Source organism: Pagrus major, chromosome 6, assembly GCF_040436345.1.
Source record: "Pagrus major chromosome 6, Pma_NU_1.0".
Lineage (NCBI taxonomy): Eukaryota > Metazoa > Chordata > Actinopteri > Spariformes > Sparidae > Pagrus > Pagrus major.
The window spans coordinates 8707606-8731472 of record NC_133220.1 but is presented as its reverse complement, the minus strand read 5'-3'; the positions used below and the strand labels follow the sequence as shown (position 1 = coordinate 8731472).

At 41.0% G+C, this 23867-nt stretch overlaps 1 protein-coding gene across 1 annotated transcript in view; it reads right to left on the bottom strand.

Annotated features, from left to right (window-relative positions):
* Positions 1 to 9007: 9007 nt before the first annotated feature.
* The window catches only part of arhgef10la (Rho guanine nucleotide exchange factor (GEF) 10-like a), a 120199-nt gene continuing 105339 nt past the window's right edge, over positions 9008 to 23867 (bottom strand). The window contains exons 25-27 of the mRNA XM_073468882.1: positions 18744 to 18915; positions 14659 to 14781; positions 9008 to 14078 (exon numbers count right to left, since the gene is read on the bottom strand). Coding sequence (XP_073324983.1) covers positions 13528 to 14078; positions 14659 to 14781; positions 18744 to 18915 — 846 coding nt within the window. The 3' untranslated portion in view covers positions 9008 to 13527. The remainder of the gene's footprint in view (positions 14079 to 14658; positions 14782 to 18743; positions 18916 to 23867) is intronic.

Sequence of the window (23867 nt, the reverse complement as noted above, 5' to 3'; positions counted from 1 at the left end):
TTCAATTGATTTTGAGGTGATAATTTAGATGTAATTTACTTGGTAATTACCACCTACTTGCCATGAAATTTGTGAGTGAAATGTTACCAGCTGTTCTCACAGCACAGCTGTTGACTGCTGTTATCCATATTTTGAGCTGCGATCGAATTTCTTACTTGTTCAGCTATCTGCCGACATAAAAGAGATGTTTACAAACAAATACAACCTGAGATCACCGCCATGCGGATTTACAGGTCTAATATCAACATCGCATCTCTGTCTTTGGTGAAATATGGTAGGTAATATGCGGTGGAATTTTTGCTTCACAGATTATGGACATGGCAGATTCACACGGGATTAAGATCACAGATGTCCTCTGCAATCGTTTCCAAATACTAGAGGTCTCCAGGTAATACTAGTCCCATACAAATGGATGTTGGGTAACAACTGTAACATGTTTCATGAATGTGGTCCCCAGCAAGTATGTCCTACAGAACACACAAAATAAACCTCCCACTTCACTTTAGAATTTGACAACACTTTTGGTTATTTACTTCACACTTCTGGGCATTGCAGTAAAACAATATTTAACATCCTCAAATAATATTTGTCCGATTGCAGATAATTATGAGCTCACGTCAAAGTCGAATATTTTTCCTATCCTGTAATTTTAAACAAAAATTCTCCCTGTGCCAGCAGGACAACTGTGACAGCGTTGGATTTCACGATCGCTCTCAGAGGAGTGAGGTGTGTAAAAATAGAAACTGTCATCGTTGGTTACTGTGAATGTCCACCCTATAAAACAGACAGCTTTTAAGCTGCCAAGCCTTCTGCAAAGCCCAACCACCTCTTTTTATCACGAGAGGGAGTGCATTTTGAATAAATATCATACCTGCCACCACTGATATTGATTTTCTATAGCTTTTGAAAAACTAAGAATCTTAACCAGTCTGTCTGTGTGGCTGTCAGCGCTGGTGCCTTGTGGAAAAAATCCATTACTCAGTCACCCTAGCTTTTTGTGAGATTGGAAATCAGGCTTGATGAGCTGGTGTCAGAGCTGTTTTTATACTTCGCTCTGGACTGACTCGTGCAATCAAACAATAAATGCAGCTCACTGAAAGCCCTGTATATAACTAAATCACAGATATAGTTTACTGTACACGCACTCGCAAAAAATGGTTAGATGACTTGCTCTTGCGTCCTAGTACTATCTTGGGAACAGTAATATGGCACAAAACATGGCGGTGTTATTTACCATAATACAATGAAAATGTATTTTAATAGCCTCCATCTGTCACGATGGGGACACAGCACTAAAGATACTTTACATCTTTTCCCCCAGGAGGGAAGAGAGGCAGGCGTGAAGAAAGACAGATTGAGAGCAAAGCAAGACAAAAAAATCAACTGGACCAAACTGCTGGGAGTCAAAACACTGGAAACATAGTTGAAGACATAGCTATCATTAAAAACAACAGGCTCGAAATGAATATTGCTCAGCATTCATGTGAATCATCTGGTGCAGGTGATGCAAGCACTGCATCAGCTCGTCAAACAGGCAGAAGGAGAAAGCAAAGACGAGATGTTGTTGTATTTGATGGCGAAAATGATTCAAGACGTATTTTGCTCCTGTGGTGAAATGCAGCCAGGTTAGAGCCACATTCAACACGTTATTTACCTCTGAAATGCTCTCTGGCTGGCGTCCAAAATCAACAGGGATGCAAAAAGGAGAAAGAGTGGAATGCTAATATTCTCATTGTGTTTGAATAGTCAAAGAAATGTTGGCATAAAGTGACTTGATTCACTGCGAGACATATAAAAGAAATTTTATCTTCTCAACAGAGGTCCCATGGAGATAGTAGCAGAGAGTTATAGCAATATATATGAATTGAAGGTCACCCTTCAAAGGCCCAAACAGTCTGAGAAAATAAAACATTGCTGAACGGAGGGAAGTGCGGAGCATGTAAAACCGGCATGTTTATACATATAACAGTAAATAAGAAGTGGGGATAAGATTCCAGGCTCTGAGACGTTGTATAAATATGTTTCGAGGAAATTGCCTATAAAACTCCTCAGCCGCACTTCACCTATTATGATTTTACAGACTGATATGCAGACATGATAATGTCACAGCCAAAGGAAGGTGCAGAATAAGTAAGAGTTAAAGAGATACCACCGTTGTGGAGCATGATATTTATTTTTCCAAAGCTCAATACAACCAGATGGACAGGAGATAAATGTTGTGGCAGATGATAACTATTCAATACAGGCATCGTGTCATGCCATTAAGCAGACCCCTCTCCAGGGGGACAAGTTGAATAATGTACAGTGATCAAATTTTCATTAATCTTCTGCATGATTAAAATGTTGTAAATAAAACATATCTGGGAGCACGGCTAAGAGCACTGTAAAAGACAGGTCAACATAAAGCTGTGAGATTGATGGGTCCGAGCCCTGAACGGGCACTGGGGGAGTTCAGTCGTCAGATCTACAAGTTTGGTGAACTGGAAAACAATATCCTCTATTGAAATATAGATTTTTGTGGTTCATGTGAAACTGACTTTGCCAGAGGAGACAGCCACATCTGACACCAAGGTGTGACCTAGACCCTCTCTTTGGGGCTATGCACTGGATGTTGACAGGCATCAGCTCCCAGCGATGATGGGAGGCCGATAATAACATCCGAGGCAGCCCTGTGTGGGCCTTATCCTCGCATTCTCCGTATGCAAATCATTAGCTACAGCTTCCTTTGTTGAGCAAGGTTTGTACAGTGTGCTCCTCTTCCTTTATCATTCGTACTGCCAAGCCTGCGGAAATGAAAAGCAATGCAAATATGTCTGGCTTTTAGGAGTCGGCAGATAAAGCAGGGAGACCTTCAAACCGCAACGCTTCATCCGCTTCAGTTTAGCCTTGACCGAGGCATGCAAATTATACCTGAGACGTAGGGAGAGTGACGCCGCGAGCTGCACAGGCGCAAAGCTGGGGCTTGAGATAGGCAAATCTCTCCTGAGGCAGGGTTAATTGGCAGAAAATATCTATAGAAAGGTTTAGAAAAGGGGGTTTGTGAAGTCCCAACAGAAAAAGCACACGTATTTATGCCACATACAGTTTGACTTTTGACAGTGAAATGCTTGCGAAGCATTTTGGCCTCTCAGTTTGTCATTTTGCTTCAAGGCAAGTATGTGTTCTACCGCTGACCCAGGTACAAGGCGCAGCGCTTTATCAGATCAGTATTACATTCTCAATTCTCACCGGAGTTTTATGGATGCTTTCAGGAGCTTCCTGTGGTGATGTGATCCTCATTGTGCTGCTGGATGCTGGTTTGCGTATTGGGTGCTCCCAGGATAACACCCATGAGCCCCAAAACTTTGGGTAAATGAGAGCTCGCGGCAAAACTGAAAAGAGTACAAGTAAACAAAGCCTAGATTATACACATCCACAGAGGATGAGGAGGCATATTAATGGAAGAGAATGCATTTTTTCCTGATGCCCGTTTTTTGTATTATGCATACAGAACTGAATCATTGCATGTCTGGAAAAGGCATCAATACATCTAAAAAAATAATAACTGCTTGTCTGTATTTCTAAAGAATTTCTTCATATGCAGCCTCAAGTTGATTTAGATCAAACTACAGTGTGTTTGAAAGCCTCAGCTGGCTGTGATCTAAATGTTGCTTTTCACACCTGAACCTATCTGACTCGTCTCATTTAGCTCATCATTTATGGTTTCTTTTAGCTTTGACCTTTCCTGGTCATTTCCTGTTGGCTCACTTCAGTGGATGTACAGCCCCGCTCCACCCGCCCTGTTCCCCTTTAGCTGACATTGTCAGCCCCGGAGGGGGGGCCTTTATGTGGCCGACTCCTCCATGTGGAGTTAGTGGGAAGAGGCGGCTATTAATGTAACTTTTAGGTCAAAGAGCAACAGCACACATTGACCCGATGATTGGTCATGAGGAAATGGCACACCGCTTCATTTCCTACTATGATGGATAGTGGATTTGTATTCCACGCGGATTTCTTTGACACATGTAGAAAGAGAGGGGGATGAAGAAGCACAGTGAAGGAGAAAGACAGAGATAAAGACAAGGAGAGAGAGCAAGAGGAGGAGGGGAGGGAGGAATATGGTAGGGGTTCCCCAGTGTGTTTTCACCTGCAGTTTGAGCTCGCTCGTAACAATCCTGCCTGTCTCCCTGAAGTGTAGTGTGCCAGCAACGACATAAGCCACTGGCACTCCGGCTAGGATGAAGGTGAAGAGGCATAAAGGATTTGACAAAACCAAGTCTCAATGGTGATCATTTAACTAAGAGGTTTTACTCAAATACTGCACTCATGGAAACTGCAGTTTGCCTGTAATGTATGGAAGTAAATATGGGTCATTAACATTTTGAGCTTGTGATATGATGTTCACAAATTATTTCACAGCCAGCAGCTGTTTATCATCTTTTGTGTGCATGTGAAAAAATTGCATGCACATATCTGAATGCTGAAAAATTCTAAAAAAATTCAAGTTGTGAATGTGTAATTAAGTCTTGCTGCAGTAAAAATGCAGTAGTGTGTGTGTGTGAAAAAGTTTTGTGCATACAGATTGGATTCAAGATTCAAGATGTTTATTATCACTCTGGTTGTACAAGTACACTCGAGTGAAATTCTCTGGCTAAGAGAGACTCCACTACAGAAATAGATATAATATAATGTGTAGAAAAGATTTGTGTTTTATTGAAAGAAAAAAATCTAAATTCGAGGAGGTTCAACTTCTTTCCTTACCCGATTATGTTACTGCTTTGTAGCTTAACAACAAGCGTTAATCAATGTTCTTTTATTGTGACATGCAATCAATACTTAAACTAATGCTCCTTTCGACTTTATGTGAGGATTGCTTTTGAGAAAGACACAAGAAAATAATATCTGCTATATTAGATATTCTGTATAGAATATAATCTGCTGTATAGTGAAGTGGTGTATTGGAAAGAGAACCCCACTGAGAACAAAATCACATTTGATTCTTTAAACTATTCAGTCTCTGTATTTTACGACAGAGCATTAGGGACACATTTAGGGAAGAATAGCGATATCGAGTCTGATCATTTCCGAGAATAAAGTCGTAATTTCCAGAACAAAAGTAATATTAAGAGAATACAGTCAGAATTGAATGAGAAAACATTGGAATATTATGAGAATAGTCATATTTCAGGAAAAAAAAGGTGAGCTTTTATTACTCTGTCGCACTAAACAGATTAGAGCAGTCTGTCTTTGATGTGCCAAATGGGGGATGTTGAAGTTACAGGTTTCACCAATAAACAGTTGATCTTATTATTGGAGAAAATGAAACCAATTCCATGATGAATGAGTCAATAACTGTTTTGCACCTGGAGTACAGTATAGGGACCTGTTTTTTCTCCAGACAGCTGAGACAACAGTTCAGTTATGACATCGGGAAGTGATTTTATTCAAATGATGTGAAAGGCAGCGAGAATCGACCTACAATCCTATAGTCTGCTGTGCATTACCTTATGACTCTGCTGATATGGTAGAATCCCATTAAGTCTAACCATCTGACACGAGGGATGGGTATCATTAGGATTTTATCTGTACTACTACTCCGTGATACTCCTTATCGGTTCAGTTCTTTATCAGTATTCTTATCAGATATTTTTCATTATGAAAGAATTGCTTTTTAAAAAATATATTATTGTTTAAAAAAAAAAAAAATTCAGAACAGGAATAGAATAGTATTTTACATAAAACTATACCATCTGTAGAGCAGCGGCAACAGTAATATTTACAACAGCAAAATCTCTATAAACTCAGTAATATCTCACTCTAAACAGACCTAAAATGTCAATAAAATACTCAATTAAATTTTGAGAGAATGATGAACACCGACATCAGGCAGTATCATTGACTGTATACCTATTGGTTTCTGACGAGCCAGAATTTAGTTCTGTTACCAGAGACATACACACGGAGACATCGCATTGGCCGCTGGATGGTGTGTCAACGTTGCCACCATATCGGACCGGGCAAAACTCGCCAGTAAATCTAAGTGCTGTATCGCCAGTAAACAAATACAAAAAAAAGTACATGGGAGAGCTGTGGTTTTTCTGGATAAGAAGCACTGTAACGTTTGAATTTCTCAACTGATTTCAATGAGTTATTTTATATTCAAGGGTCTGTGACTTACGTGTCAAAAGGAAAGAAAAATCTCCAGTTGCTCATAATCTCGATTGTTAGGCTACAATCGCTGCTACAGTGTGTCTGAACATCAGGCTTACATGTGCTGAATTACTAAGTCGTTGTCATAAGGAATTGTAAAAAGCCATGTATGTCAAGCATCAATTTGACTTATTTTCCTCATTTAATTGTTGTGGAGACATCCTTATTTAGTATAATTTAATGTACACGAAATGTCCAGGAAGTTTAATGAAACGCTTGGAATATAAACAGTATAAAATGAAATATAATAGGTCCTAGAAGTAGTACAACAAAACACTCACTGGGGATCAATAAGGATATTGATCTCTGGATCAATATAGAAAGCAGACTGGCTGCAAGTATCTCAGTATTTGTTTGTGGTTTTTTTTCATTTTTCTCAATGATGGGCTACTCCACGTAGCTTCATCATAAAGCCTTGATTATATAAAAACGACTCACTCACGTTATAGCGCTTTTTATTCATCCAAACACCAGCCCCCGCTTACTTCTATCAGTCTACAGGCCAGTCTTGGCCGCACCAATATGGCGGCGACGTTGACGTATCGCAGCAACGAGCCAAAGCGGTCAATGCTAATTTGGTTTGTTGACCGCGGTGTTTATTAGTCACAAAAAGCCACAATATCTCGTACATTAGCCGCAAGATAGACTAACAACTGGCAGCAAGGGTGTGCGTTTGTGTTTGTGTCTGAGCAAAGTAACACTCACCGGATACTCCTTTCTTTCTGTTAGCCTGTAGCGTCACATCGCCGCGGGAAGCTCCTGAAAGCGTCCATTAAAACACATTAACGTTACATTTCTCCTCCATTCAGCAGTCAAATAACAGAGTTTGAGTACATTCCAGTGGATTTTTTGTCACCTCCGTGGCTCGTTATGGCAGACAAGAGTGAAGATAAATCCGAGTTTTTAATCTAAAAAGTTTAAAGAAACAAACTCTGTACCCTCCTGGACTTCTCGGCGTTTCCCTCCAGAAGCTTCCTCCTCCGGAGCTCCGCCAGCTGTCAGAGTCGCTCGTTAATCCAAAACACCGGCCTCTGTCCCTCCACTCCGGTCTTTAAGTCCAATTAACCGCACAGAAAGACATTTAAAACAAAAAAAAAGTGTCTCCAAAAAGCCATCAACACCACAAATACGCCGCGGAGCTCAAGTTCAGTGACCTCAATTAGCCTCAGGAGTACTACCTGTCACTCAAAGAGGCCACGCCCCTAATTATGCATAACTTTAAGCCTTAATATAATTAACACGAGTGAGTTATATAGAAATTCAACCCCAAACAGTTGTCATGAAGAGATAAATTATTTATAAAGATCAAAACTGTTTCTTCTACCAGGCTGTGAATATGTTTATTTCTGCTGTGAAGTTTTAACATGGGCTCTTATGGGGTTTTATCGCTCTTGGAGCCTAGTGGCCATTAAAGGAACTGCAGTCACAAGTTACAGCACGACCGGCTGAAGTTGGGCCTTGAGGTTGGATTTGGCCTGACAGATTTTCTAGTGGGGAAAAAAATATTAAAAAGTATTTTAAAAAATGAAACCATGATTCACTGTTCATGCTGGTACATTATTTGCAAGTTGAAAATGGTCTTTGATGTAGGATCAGTAATTATTAACTGTGCACAGCGGCGGAGTGACACTTGGCACAGGAAGTCAGTCAATTATGGGAACTTGGGATCAAAGCACTATTTCTTCTTAACAAGCAACATAAAACTAGATGTTTTTGGTAAAAAAAAAAAATATATATATATATTTAAATTACATTGAATTAAAAATTAATTACATGAAAATAAGCAAGGCAAACTACAAAGGAGAGGTCTAATGGGTGCTGTTTAAATACATGTGATAACACTTTCTTCGGTACTAGTTCATGCAGAATGTTGGTTACCCACTTTAACCCCAGATTCTATGAGTATACGTAGGTGTAGCCCTCTAAGAGCTGTTGCACTAATGGACACAACCATCTGGCAGGACGATGACAGAAACGCTGTCGAGCTGGGTAGGCATTGATAGCTTCAAGTACCGAAACTCCTTCTTCTGGATTGAAGGGCCGGACCGGTTGCTGCTCCAATCAGGATCCTCATGATGTTAGACAGGAAGCAGGTGCATACAATCCGGTGCACATCCTCCTAATCATAATTATCAAGACACTACAGGAAGGGTTAAACACATGAGGAGGATGTTGGCCTGCGGCTGTAACACAATACAATTGAAGAAGTTTGGGCACCCCTGTGTTAGAGGAACAGTATGTAAGCCTCCATTAGCCCTCATCCTTAAAGCCTCTTCCTAGTTCAGGCATCAATCTCACCACTCTAGGTGTATTTCCATCTAATTGTCATGTGAATATGTTAATGGAAACCCAGCTTGTGTGGCTTAATGTGGTGCAACGGTGCCTTTAATTAAGCAGAGGAGACAGTGACACAGGACGTGACACTGGAGTCCAATCTTTTTACAATTCAAAATAACTGTAGGCTGCAGTCCCATCCATGTGTAATCCACTCTACCTACAGAATTACAGTCTACTACCAGACAAAAAGATTGTGTTTGTGTTTAAGCACTGGCTTTCAGCAGATGCTGAGGGAAGCTTATTGTAATTTGAATATCCAAACAGCAAAAAAAAAAGTGAGACCGTAATCCAAATGATACATCAAAGACGGGATTTTGTGTTGCTGAGTCATACAGAAGCACAAAGTGTGAGATCATTAGCATAACAATGCTGCAGATGTACAGTGCATCTCTAAAACTCAAACTACTGTACCTTGACTACATCAGCAGCCGTCATCATAATTCTAAATCAGGCATCAGTAAAAAAAGATCAAACTCAAAACTCATGTTTAAAGATGTTTTTAATTTAGCATACGCTTGTTAGACAATGTTTAGACATTTAACATTTAAGTATTGTACCAAAGGGAAATGAGCACTGCGTTTCAATATGCCTGCGACGGCATAATGTGTAATACTTTTGCTTAGTGTATAATTCCAGTTTATTACTTTACTTTTGTAACCTTACTTTTGTAGGTTTGGCCATCATTTCTGTCAGTCATTGTACTTTTCTATTCACCAAAGTAATCGCTGAGATAAGGGAACGTAGCAATGTTGTTACATCATATCTGATGAGTCAAGACACGAGCAATCAGATGATCACATAGGTTGTAAAAAAAACCAGGAGTTGGTAAAACTAAAGGTCAGCGCATGCATTATGTCAGTGATAATGTCTCTTTGACAGTCCACAGTTTGATACAACCAGAGCCATTAAGTAGAGAAAGTCGCGATAATGGAAGTTCAAAATGCTAAGAAGGACCTCAGATAGTTCCAGGAATATTTGGCGGGCAATTTGAATATGTGAATATATACAGACAGAGCAGCGATTTTTGGTAATTAGTGGCCAATAAAAGCATAAATGCTTTTCTGCTGAAACCCTATTGCACTGGTTAGAATTAGCAGCTCACTTCCTGGAACTAATGAGAGGCTCCACAATCCGCCATCGCTGTGAAAAAATGGTCCATTGGAGTGAACGGAGAAGACACAACTGTCTCGACACGAGGGCTCTGGATACGAAATCTGTTTCTGAACATATTTTAGGCGAGAAACGGGCAACCAAATAAGCAGCCAATTAATATTAGATCAACAAGCCCGAATTTAACAATTTGTTCCGATATTCTTAAGGCGACAGCAGTACAGCACTTCAGTGTGCTGGCTAAATGAGTGACCCTGTTAGCTGGTGACTTTTGGTCGAATGCATCAGTCATTACCCTGGAAAGAAGGCAGCTTGTTAATTGTTGTGGTGTAAAGAAAGCATCGCGCTGCGATTCACGCTGCTCTTTGTATTAACGTTAGTATTAGCTAGCCAGCGATTCAGTGGGAGCCAACAAGCTTACATTTCGTCTGTGCTTTAACCTCTGCATGCTCTGCTGTCATGTTGCTCAGTGCTATATCACAGCTTATGTTGCTCTGTTTGGTTATTTATAGGTCCATCCAATATAGTGCTGGAGGGCTAACTTATGGCTAGCAGTATTTGTAGTCTAACCCAGAAGGTTCCCTTGAAAAAAAGCCAATGGGATTTTTCAATTGGATTATTGCCTAAAATAAGCTCTGTGGCAAACACAAGCAAGACCAGATGTAAAAAACACAACGTTAGGCTATAAACAAACTACATCTACATGACTTCACCACCACTACACATCTTACTACACTATACTATACACACTTAACTAAAATTTTATCAATCTACAAGTTTTTTAAAGTTAGAGTTAGAATAGTTTGTAACTAAAGACTGACTAATGAGTAGATGAGTTAACGTGTTCACCATGATGACGTTTAATGTCCCCGACAACCTCTGCAGTCTCATGTAGCTGCTTGTTAGCAACCGCCTTTTTGAAGACATATCCATAATTCAAATGTGAGGTGTCAACTGACGTATTTTATGCCTTAGAATAAAACCTGAAAATCTCTTCAGTTTCTGTTAACCACAGACCTTATTTCAGGCATTTAACTGAATACCCATTAAAAAAAAACCCATTGACTTCAAGGCGAGGGAGTTAGAAGTGCAAAAATGCTAAATTATCTCCGGGTTTTATGACTCATCTGCGTCCAGAGGGCATATCATTCTGCGGCTGTTGATATTGCCCTTGGAAATCATAAATGAAATGAGAGGTTGACAGACTAATTTACATTTGCGAATTGGTTAACAAAAACAAAGGCCAAACCTAAAAATTAAGATTTGTAATTCACTGGACTTACCCTTAAACACCACAGGAAAATAAATTGTGCATTATACAGTCTCATCAAAAACATCAACACTGTTGCAGAGTCCTCTTTACAAAAGGGAATACAGGTTTAATTAGTACAATAACAGTTCTAATTAGTAGTACAGTACGTTCATTCAAGAGTATTAATATTCAGTGCATGTATAACTCCTGTACACATGTTGTGTAAGCAAATGAAATGTATGAGTCAATGTCATCACCATCAAAGGTTGCTATACTTTCGAGATTAAATCTCAGTTGTCAGCGGACAAGCGTTTTTGCAAAACAGTTCAACAGTGCCAACTCTACGGCAGCTTTTGTGAAGGAATCATGTTTATTTCATCAGGCTGCTGAAGCAGGAAAACACACTCATCCTCCGGTTGAGGTTGAACGAACAACCTCTATAGTGACCATTATGGCGTTGTGGCTGCAGCAGCATTGCGTCTCACATGAATTAGAGTATACGTTTCTGACATGACATTGAGATTTACATTTAGATGACAGCATCGGAGGACAGTTTACGTCGTCGTATTTTTTTTTTTTTTGACTGATTCTGTCTGAAAGCAGGATGTTTAAAATGCTTCTGAATTGTATTTGTGAGGAGGGGAAGAAAGGGGAAAATAAACCACAATGTGCCTCAAGGAAATACTCAACATGAACTGTATGCCTCGTCTGTGATGAATGGATAAGACGAGGATTCACGTGTGCTGGAAAGGCTGAGTCGAAGTACCGGTGGAGAAAAACGATAAACTCTAACCTTCACCATCGCATGGTTTATTCAAAATCCACAAAGCTGTGTTTATCGTGGCCGCAACCTTTGTCAACAGGCTGTGGAAAATGTGCACTGTTAAGAACGCACTTCTTAATTTTCTGCAAAATAGCTGCCCATGTCAATAGTCGGTGTTTACAAGCCTGCCGATGCCACTGTAACTTTGAAGTCATGAAGCAAAAACATCACAATATTACAAACGCAGTACCACCGAGTGCGTCTCATACCAGCTCACTGTCGTTGAATAAAAAAACTGTTTACTTCCAAAATCTCATTTTATACAAGTGAATAAAAGAGAACAGCTTGTACACATCCTGCTGACAATGCTTTTTTTATATCATTCAATGCGGTTAAAAGGATTTCATTATCCCTATCAGGTTAAAGACTTCCGACTGATCTGAAGACATGATAACCACCAGAAACTGAGATGTGAGGTTTTCCACCCAGCGTGGATGTCTGCTTGTTTACATCTATCCTCGTAGCCGGATCATAAAATAATAACATTAGCATTGAAGTCACAATATTTACCAGATATTAGCATGAAGACTAGAAGAGAAGGAGTGAGGTTTACATGACTTAGTGTCCTGGCTAATAAAACAGATAATATACATCAGTGTCTGGTAATTGTAATACAGGCTCATGCTACACATTGTAAACACCATCTTAATAAGATTTGAATTGTATATTATTGAAAGGTAATAATAGTTGTCTGCGTTAGGCAGGTTCCCTCTGATGAGACAAGCCTGAGAGCAGTTTGAGATGCTGCAGCACTTTTTATTTCATCATTTGCCTTCAGAGTTTAGCTTTTGATGTGTAACTTACTTATTGCTCACCCTGTGTGCGCATTTGTTTTATCGAGCTGGTAGATGACAGTTGATAATGAAATAGATAGCTGGCTTTTTCAGTGCTTGGGCAAGATAATACTTTCAAATGTGGCACCGAGAAGTTCAGTCTCCTCAAATAAACCTGTAATAATTATAGGATTTCTACAGTGCAAATATAGATTGTATAATGTAGCGCGATAACATCTTTGAGTCTCATACGTTTTTTGTTTCTTTTCCCAGCCAGTCTGTGCGAACATGACCCTCCTCAACAAAGGCATGGTGAGTTCTGGAAAGCGACTCCTTTTTTTGGAACCAAAAATATTTTTTTTGCAACAGCTGCAGCAAAACAGGAAAAACGAAATTCTCTCTCTTTTAACGAGAGCACAGATTCAATTTTGAGACACAATAGAAGGTATGGTACATTCACATTGTAAGGGATGACAGAAAAGCTGGCGAAGCTAATAAAGTGATGCTAATGTGCTTTGTGATGCGGTGGAAGTCCCCGGCTTTGAGCTCTAAACAGATGGGATCTTTCCCACAGGATCAGATAAAAGATGTCCATCTCGAACGCTGCAGAGCATGGCAGATTCAACAAAAGCTGCCTCTTAAAGGCATGCTGTCCATGGGTGCTCACACAGAAGTCCCTCGCAGAAAATAAATGTAGCAGAGCGCTCGCAGCAGTGATGAGGTTAAATTGAGGCATATCAATCTTAACTAAGGCAGTCAGAGGAACCAGTTCAAAACAATCACATGGAATTAATCTGTGGCAGCCTCTGCCACTGCTGGGAAGATGATGATGCACAATCCTGAACATTCAAAGCGACCTATGGGATGACAGTACCTCAAATAAACAGCATGTCTTAGCCTCTTTATTCCACAGGCTAAATCATAAGCTCTGTAACACCCTCTCATCATATATTTAAATGCCTTGGATTTATGGAACAAGTGGTTCAAGGCTAAGATGGGGAGACATCTATAAATACACACCACCTTGCCATATATTTTCCATGTCACACTGTGAGTGGGAGCTGCCATACCATTAGAATATTCTCTAAACCCTCCCCACTTGTGCTCGTACCTACTGCTGCTCCCTCCTTCAGTCTACGGAAGCCCTTGCCTCCAGAGATAACCGCTGCAGAGATCACTCTGTCCCTGCGTCCCCCATCCCTCTCACAAGGACGTCCCCGAACCCACATTTCTGGGTCATCACTCAGCTCATAGATAGATCCATCTTCCACACTGTGCTCCAAAGACTCCAGGGAGGAGTCCGACGCCTCGTCGGCCATCGCCGTTAACGGCCGTCCAGGTAGTCCTGACGTGGAGCGCAGCTTGTACTGCAGCAGAACGCCGCGTCCTTTGCCTCTGCCTTCGCTGTGGTAGGAGCCGGACTGTTGCAGGGATTCCTGAGAGGAGGTGTCGCTGCGGTCCTCGCCTCCACAGGCCGAGTCTGGGCCGTCCACAACAGAATCCCTCTTCAGCAGTTCAGGAGACAGAGTGCTGGTGGTGGCTACCAGGAAGTCCACAGGCCCACAGTGTGCATTTAGAGAGACCATTCCTTTTCCTGCAGGAGAAAAGTAGACGCAATGTTGAAATGTCATCCAGAGAGAGAATAAATACTGCTCCTATACTGGGCTGAGGTTGCATCGCTTATTACGTAAGTTGCAGTTTGAACTGAGTTGGCAGAAAATGACTTGAACTCAACAACCCTGGATCATACTGTATGTCAAACAGTTAAACATATTCATTTATCATACTTCTGCTGCTGTATCGGTCACACTCGTGACTGTAGTTTGTATTGTATTTACGTCGTATTTAATAAACTGTCTTCGAATAAGATGGTCATAAAGTAAGGCAAGTGCAAGTGGGAATTTGGCATAATTAAAAAAAAAATGCTTCCAGGCAAATTTTAAATCACCCTGCATGAATATATATATTTATATATATATATATATATGATTTGTGTGTTGCCTCCCTGGTTATATCTGCACTGATTTCCAGAGCTACAAGAAAAATGTGAAGTGTGGCCTCAATAATGGGCAGTGCAGAGTAATTTTCTAACATTAGAAAAAACCTCTTCGCTTCTCTTTTGACCTCTCGAGAGGCTGCTCAATCACAGTCAGCCGCCTCCCTCTGATCCATACCTGTTATTTTGGGGATGCCCTCCAGTTTGGGGACTGGAAGAGTGATAATTAAGCCTTGGGCCGTGCCCACCCATAACAGTCCCTGGCAAATCAGGAGACTTGTGACTCGCATGCTCTTCTGACCTGCAATATAGAAAACATTGTCAGAAAATTGAATTGAGTTTTCTTCGCCACCTACAGAAAGACAGATAGCTCGAAACTATAACAGATTATGGGGCCATTTGGAGGAATAGTAGATAACTCTGTGTTGACAAAATGATAGAGACTGGGTGGTCTGTCTTTTAGAGAGTGAATTATGAGCCTCCATTGATTTTATTATTACCAGAGGTTTTTTTTCAAAATGGCAGCATTAAATGAACAGTTCAGTCCTAGCATGATGAAAAAAGTTTAAAAAAAAAAAGAAAAACTTTCATTGTTGGTTATCAGTGTTAGCTTGAGGTAAGGTTTAAGCTCTGTGATCAATCTGTATTTGACAAGCTTAACACATGCACAGCACAGCCACCTAGGGCTCTGGGTTACATAAGATTAAGAAAAATTGGATTTGTCTACTTGCCTCTGACCCAGTTGAAAGAAAAACTCTCATAAAAGCACAAGGTAGGAAACAAGACTTGATATTATACGTCTCTGTTTGAGATCTGAGTGGGTTTGAAATATTGAGCTTCAAAGTTTTCACCTCCTACTGTACAGAAAGCAAAACTGATATGCAGGGAAGTTCTTCTTTTATTGGTAAAAAGACAAACATCCTAAAAGGTACTTAAAGTACAGACTTCATAATCCTTTCAAATAAGCAAGGCCATGCTCGGAGTGCACCCACAGAGACGTTTCAATCACAGGCTTGTGTGGGCATGTAGAGGCACTTTTTGATTTCCAGACCTTTTTGTTATTTTCATTGCAACTTTTACAGCAGAGCAAAGTGCAACCTCAGTATTCTCTCATGTGTTCTAGTTTAGTGTCCTTAGCAAACACTAAAAATCAAGGGCTTTTGAGGAGATTCCAACATATCAAGATTTTTGTATCGTAACATAGCTTCTACGTCACAATATTACTTTAGGGCCATATCGCTCAGCCCTGTACTTGCACATTGTCAGTCTATGATCATCTTTCCAGCACTGCTGTATGTGGCTGTAAGTAGCTTTGGCACTGACTTGTTATTTAAACAATAGACTGTGCATTTGAAGTCAGATATTTACATAATCATATTAACATATTTTGATATATTCTGTTTTCAGAATATATCAAAATGACTAAAAGACGTTGACCTGCTGGTGAAACATGCAAACAAAAGCAACGCTGCATTCATTTGCTTGTACGTTTGTTTATTCTTGTCCGTAGCTAATCAGATCTGATGAGATGTAGTGAGGTGGTACGGGTGTTTGTTGCTGTTTTCTGTTATACAGTGTGTTGATAACCTCTAGGGTGACATTAAGCAGCAATTTTCTTTGCATAAAGTTAACTTTTTACATATAGTAATGGAGCATGATGCAAGAGTCAACATATGTTTTCAGTTTTGAGGTTTCCATGGCAGAACTGTTCCTGTAGCACCGCATTAGAGAGGGAGAAAGAATAATTGCACACTCTTATTATACATGCACACCCTTTGTTTCCACTTAACAAAGGGGTGAAAAACATTGTTTGTTGTGGATTTATTTTTGCATTCCTTCTGTGGTCCCTCAGCTCTTGGCTCCCATTGTGGCCTAGTTATCTATAGAACAATTTACCATAATATCCATGGCAATGATAATTGAATTACACCAGCACTCAAGTGATCTCAACTAAGGAAATGCTGATTTACACGTGTAGATGTATTTACGTGTTTGTTCTGTGTCATGCTCAGATGATTTGCCCGAGTGGCCCGACAGTGCCATTGATTAGTTCATTTTATTGCGCGGAGATGATTCATCCCAAGTAAGAAAAAGCTGCTCCGCATAGACGAGGAAGTGGAGGCAGAGCAGAGGAGGACAGTCTGCAAACAGAGAGCGGCAGCCTGTAGGTGGAGACCTTGGAGGGTCACAGCAGTGAGTTAGGCTCCGGCAAAAATGGCCTTTATCTCGAAAACTGTCTGCCACCTGCTCACATTGCCTCGGAGTCTATTTGTACTTTGGTTAGAGAGCCTAAGTGAAAGAGAGAGACATTCCTGAACACCCACTCTCAGGCTACCACGAAATCTGAAGTTAGTCGCAAGATGTTCGCCCAGGCATTGTCTTTAAGAACAGTGATAAAGGTGGATAATGACAAAGGCACTCGAGATTAAGAAGGCATAGCTTAACCTCGAGCAATCTTGCACCTCCAATTTTTGCAGCAATGCACACACTGCAGTGGGAAGCGGGTTTATCACGGGAGCCGGTATTTGCCTGAAAAAAGATGTCTCCAAAGATAAATGTTTCCCTGTGATATGTCACTGAGGACTTTATTTTGGTATATTGTTTTTTCACCCCAAGGATAGAACTATTAAAGGCATTAGTGGAGAAGAGATCAGCAGTTTCCTCTGCCGGAGAAACTTCTCTGTTGTTTACTGCAACTGGAATTCCCTGTTGAGTATAAATCACATTAAGGGGAAAGGATTAGGGGGGTATATCATTACTGCATGTCCTAGCATAAGTCAAGGAGAAACCTAGGGGAGCAGAGACCCCATTGATAGAGAGGAACTATCAGTATTTCATGTGCAGTATCTTTGGTTGTAGAGCGTCTGGGGAATCCTCTTTTCTCTTGTGAGCTCAACAAATCACAACTTAAGTCAAAGATCCTCTTCCTTTCGTGGACCCTGAAGACATGAGCCGATCAACTCTTTTTCTTTTCACCCTCTAACTTCCCTCAGGGCCGTGCCTTGAGGCTGCTGCGCTTCATCGAATCTGCTGCATATTTCAAGCGGAAGCACTGGCACTGGGTGAAAATGACCTCTGGGTCACCAGATTCCCCCCCCTGGTACTATGGCCATAGGAGTCTGTTCTCCTTAAAGTCTCCTCTCAAACAAGAGAAAGGAACTCTGATCGAAGAAAAAAGTTTGGTTTCTGAAACATATTTTGTGCTTTTATTCCTTGCTCTTTCTTTCTTTCCTTGTTTCTTTCTTTCTCACAAGAGAAAACCTTTTTTTTTTAAATTTGAATATTGCTCTAAATACATCAATCACAGTCTGGTGTGACTCAACGAACATTTTCTAAATCCAAATACATTCATACCACTCGCGAAGCTCAAAATGATCTTCACATGTACTGAATGAGCTAATGGCCCACATGTGACAGCCTGAACATGTTTGAGCCAAGCTGGCATTAAGTCACACAAACTGTGGATATCGCCACAAGACAGCTTTAGGTATGCTTCATTGCTATCTAATTTGTTTACCATAGTTCTTCCCATAAAAAAAAAGAAAAAGAAAAAGCGAAAACACCCACACTGGCTGATAAATATTTCATCCATCATGAAAGAAGGCACACAGGAAGTAATAGGCTATCTGTGGCATCCTAAACGGACTGCAGTGAGGAGTGAAACGTGGGGTGAGAGGATTTTAAAGCAGAGCGGATGAGATGAAACACAGTGCGAGAGGGAGAAAGTGGGACAAAAATGAAGGAAAATATTAACTCAAAAGGGAGTAAAAGTGGGGAGGTAGGTGTAGAGGAAAAGAGGTAAGACGGGCACGATGCCACAGAAGCACGGACGCTTCAAGACAGACAAGAGCGTTTCCATGGGAACCCTTAGTATGAAAATCTTTAAGGCTGCCATTTTACTACTCCTCAATGACTTTATTTCTTTTTTTTATTAATTCCCATCTTTCACCCCATAGCTCTATTACGGCTTTGTGAAGGCCTGAGATGGGTACTTATTCAGGTCAGTCCCCGGAGTGCAAGACCCAAGGAGCAACTTGAACAAGACAAGAATACCATTCTGGGGAGGAGAGGTAACGTCAGTGTCAAACTGATGCCATCTCATTGCTCGAGTATAAGAAAGACAAAAATGGGACGAGTACAAATGGAATATCACAAAAGATAAACAACTGTGTGTTTGTTAGACACAAAAAAATGTGTTTCAGTTTCAGCTTGACCTCTACATGTGGAGGTGGGGACCGAGTGTGATGTGTGATGAGTGTGTACCGGTGTTCAGCAGTGTCGAGCGTGTTGAGATGTTGATTTCCTGCAGAAGCTCCAGTGTTTCGGTGTGAAAGAGACGAATGGAGGAACCCTCTGAGAACGCCATCCACACGCCTCCACCGGCACGCGCCATGTGTGCCACGCTGACCATCGGGTCTGGATGGACTTCAAACTTCTGTAATGGGAACAATAATGGTACTGTTATGAATCAAGGCAACATGAGGAGAGAATGCAATCACCCACACTGTCACACAAAGCACATTATTTCCATGATGGAAAGTGTAACATTTCTACAACTGAAAGGTTAGATCTCTGTGGAATCTGAGTCTGGTCTTTAAAACGAAACAGACATTTTAGAGGGATTTTTCAGACATAGTCTTTTAACTTCTAACACCGCAGCCTTAGTGCAGTTTTTCAAAAATTGTTCTCTTCTTTATCATTTAAACAGGAACTTTGCAGATTTTCAACCAGCCTTCTATCACTGCAATGTTGGTAGTAAATTACTCATGTCGTTTTTCAGGTGCTTGGCCTGTGTTCTTTGTTTCACAAGGCCCCAATAAACTAACTCCTCACATCCAATCAGTGGCACCTGATTCACCTACAAAAAGCCCTTCCTCCACCTTCCACACCGCTTTCATGGCCAACTCTAAGCACGCCACCAGTCAGCGGGACTGTTTATTGGTCCGATGTGGTGTGGTGCATTCAAGTTTTCAGGAACAGGAATACAAGAGCTTTTTTTCTCTGTTTTAAATATTTTTCCCTCTTCTGCATAGACAGCCCAGTTTTATGCAAGGTCCATCTTTCCAGACGGAAATGCTTCTTTTAAACCTGTGTGGAGTTTGGTTAAACAGTAGAATCCACAAACAACACGAACAAGAACGTTAGAAAGGAACAAGAAAGAAGGTGGAAGGAGAGAAGGACATTTATTGCTTTGACATGACAAATGTAAAACATACAAACGAAAGCGACAAAGAGAAGTCTTGACTGTGCTGACTGTATGGAGCTTCATCATAGCACACTTTGATAATGAGAAAGCTTTTAACTGGTATGCCAATTATTGTGACGGTCATTTCAAAGCTGATTTATGAGAGTGCTCATTAGATCAAAACATTACAAGATCACTGTCATGATTAAATCACGACATGAAGGGGTCAGTCGAAGCCCCCTGAATCTTACATCCAGTTGCTGCTCAACAACTTGCGTTTCTGTAAATAAACTCTAAGTGTGGCTCCTAATTTTGTAATTTGCAGAGTCCCTGACACACGGGGCATATTTTTGCATCATTCCCCTGGCTTCTATCTTTTTAAGAGCACAATGGGAAAAGAGAGTTTCAGGCACACAGTCTTAATGAGTAGCTTGAAATAAATGCAATGAGCCTTATCATAGCAACACATGCAGCCCCTGCGGTCCAAGGCGTGACAAGGGTTGGTTTGGGCATCATCTTGGAACTCATATCGCTGTCAATGCATGAGTTGCATGAGGCCAGGCAATTAGTCAGTGAGAGCGAGTGACTGAAGATGAGAATGCACCCCCCCATCCCAACCCGAGTGCACCGGCGGACAGGGATTACCACCTGTTTATGTGCCCTTGCCAGTGGGTCCTCCTTTGTTTGAAATTATGGAAAAGGAAAGAAGACTTTGATGTGTTTTTTTTCTTCTTTTAATTGACTCCTCAGCAGTGGGTGCCTGCTCCGCCTGGGAAAGGATACGCAGTGCATCTCTTGGTTTTTCAAGTGCAACCATCAAAAAATTTGATATCCATAATAAAAAGGCACATTTCACCTTCAACAACCCATTGCAATTCAAATGAGTTGACAAGTTTGCAAAAGAAAAACACAGTCCCACTGTGGCGTGTGTGTGTGTGTGTGGAATAATTATCGCATTAATCATTATCAGGCGTGGTGGCTCTAAAAGGGACGTCCAGCTAATCAATGGCTGACATGCTGTAATTGTTGGATGCCATCTTGCCTACCATATGTTCAAAACCACCTGGAAGGCATTCTGGGAAACAACATGTGTTCAATAGCCTCATTTATTCAATAGGGATACACAGGGATCTTAAAGATCGCCTGAAAATGTGATTACATCATTGATTTAACATGTGTAAGACAACAATGCTTTCACACAAATATCAATTAACATTTTAAGCCAGTATCGAAGTATACTCCAAACATTTTACCACGGATAAAGACCAAACAGGTTGATGGCCCATTGCACTGTGTCAAATACAGGATAAGTAAGAGCCACAACTGTTGCCTCCAACCTACAGGCAGGCATTAGTCTGCTGAATCCAGCCTTGCTTACAGAGATGTGGTGGTCGGTGAAGCTTGACAGTAGTAATGTGCCCTTTCCACTCAAATCGGCAGTGTCACACTAACAGCAACATCCCTCCTATAGTCCTCCACCAGCAGTGGGAAATAACAGCCGAGCTTAAGCCACAAACACTACAGCTGGTCTGAACAGCTCATTAGTCCTTCATTACACTAGGTGACAAGGTGTCTTTGTCCTTTGCTGAGCACTAACTCCACATATCACTCTGAGCTATGGCGGGGGAGTCGAGCGGACATGTGAGTGATGGGAGAAAGCAGGTAGAAAAAGAAACAGTAATGGGACGAGGAAGGAACAAGGCCTGCCAGTCAGTATTGATCAAAGCCTGTATGTCCATGCATGTCCTACTTTGTTAAGGGTTGGTTACACGGGAGAGAGTCACCTCTACAAAGTGCTGAAGTTTGTGGATTTCTAAAATACGGCAGAGATCGGCCCTTAAGAAAACCCAAAAACAAAACTGAGAACTGTCTGAAATCATGACACGAATGTTAGTAGGTTCGAACAAAATTACATTTGTGTAAAAATCAAACAAAGTGAGTACTATATTATCATCAGAGTCAACTCAGCCCCTGCTGTGTGATTATCTAAAATATAATTTGGTTGACTGAGATTTTCCTAATTTTCTCCCCAATTAAGTTGTTTCAAATTCCCATTGTGAGCCGCCACCCCTGCTGCTACTGAACCCCTTTGTGGTGGCCTGATGGGAATGTAAATAGGTTTTGTTATTTTGAAATGTTACTGATATATCCAGATTATCTTTTGTTTGAAGTTAATCAGTTTAAACTGATTTTTACGTGTCGTCACATGTCAGACAGTGGTTCCCTCTTTAATGAGGACACCGCTGATCACATGTTCACTCAGGTCATGTCTGTAGTAATTGTGAAAGCAAACATTTTGGGGAAAAGGAGTAAGAGCTGATGAACTTGCTCTTTGGGTTTTGGATTGGGGGATGATTCTTGTTGCAGTACCTTCTTTGGCCACTGGGCATAAGTGACTTGCCTCACCTAGTCTGACTCACTGGTATAAGACTGTTGGTGTATGACTGCCATTGGAAGACTACTTGAATAAACAAAAGGCGGGGAGACATTCATATTGAAAAAGACAGGAGCGAAATGAAGCAGTGAAGCAGTGAAGCTGTGTCGCTGTGCTATTGGACAGATGTGCCCAGCCGATGTGAGCAGCTGATATCAATTGACAGCCCCAGATAATGACAGGCAGTTAAGAGTGAGCGTGAGAGGAGTAAACAAAAGGATGGTAACAGAAATAAACTATAAAAGACTGGGCATGCGAAAGAGTAGTCTTCCTGTCTGAATGTTTGCTAGAGCTTCATCTGAAGATTTCCTGTCCTTCCACTATCTGAATCTAAAATACCTGACACTATGTGAAACAACAACAACCTCAGAGCTAAGTAAAAAGCAAGCAGCTGTTACCTTTTCTTTAGTGGGGAATTAGCCTTTTTTACCCTATACCGAGGTGATAATGCATGCAGCCATGCTACTACAGCATTTCCGAGATTTCCTTTACCTTTCTAGCCAAATTAGTAGTTCCACCACTTTGGTCCTGAGGAAAACATTTTGATAAACATTAATGATAGCCATGAAAATGTGTACAGCTATTCATGGTCCCCAGAAGATAAATCCTAGTAACTTTGGTGATCGCCTGACTTGATTTAGTAAAATATCTCAAAATCTGGTTATGGATTGGCAGAGTTTGGTACGAACATTCATGGTTCCCTGGTGATGTGTCCTAATGGCTTTGGTGAACCAATGACTAGTGCCACCAGCAGGTCCCCATTTTTGTTTCAGACAGCTGTTGGATGCATTTCCCTGAAATTTAGTTCTGACATTCAAGATGAACAGTAGTAACCTTGGTAACACTCACACTCACTCAAAACTGTCAAACATACGATATGTTTGACAGTTTTGACTATTGGCCATTTCAGGCCTGTGAGCTTGTTACAAGACATCTGCATCTAATCACTGATGAAACAGCTTCTAAATCCTCAAATTCCTTCAGCCCTCTTCTCTCTTTTTCCTTGTAGCCATTCTATTGCTGAGGTTTCGTCAGCACTTTTTCAATGTATCCCCTCTGGGGTGGAGTGTAAATAATCAAATAGTACAAAGCTGAGAGTATAAACAATTTTTTACGCGTTGAAGATCCTTTGGGTTTCTGTCGGAGAGAATTTCTAACCCTGGACTAAGAGCACAGCCATGTTTACACAAAAATAGAGTGAAAAGGTTGTATTCAAATAATGCTGTAAGTCATTGACCGTGAAGATTTAAAAAGAGACTAAACCAAGCAGTAGGGTGCAAGGATGAGTCAAACGAGTCAGGCTACAGTGTCCAGCAGTGTCATGGATAAATGATTTAAAAGTGCTGCAAATCTGGCAACATCCATTGGGGAAAACAATGGAAAGAAGTGAAGTGAATAAGAGTCCCTGACCCTCTATCCTTGCTCCAAGTCATATCTCTTGCTACAGGTGCCAAGCTCTGCTTCTTCAGATCCCAGATATGCATCACAGCCCCTGTGAAGTCAGCCCTCTTGAGTACATATTAGTGAGGAAGACAAGGTTAGCGAAGAAGTAACCAGAGCTGACCTGTTAAGCTCTGTGGGAGATACACTGAACCAGAACTGTGCCTCCGCTGCGTGGCCATTCAGCTGATTAAGCTTGCGTCTCTAGAGGAACGGGCAATGGAAAATAGGTGAAGGAATAAAAGGAGACATCCTTGGCTCAGCTCACACCTGATTATGAGGATCTTGAGGCAGACTCAATAAGCAGCTGTCTCTGTATTGATCGTCC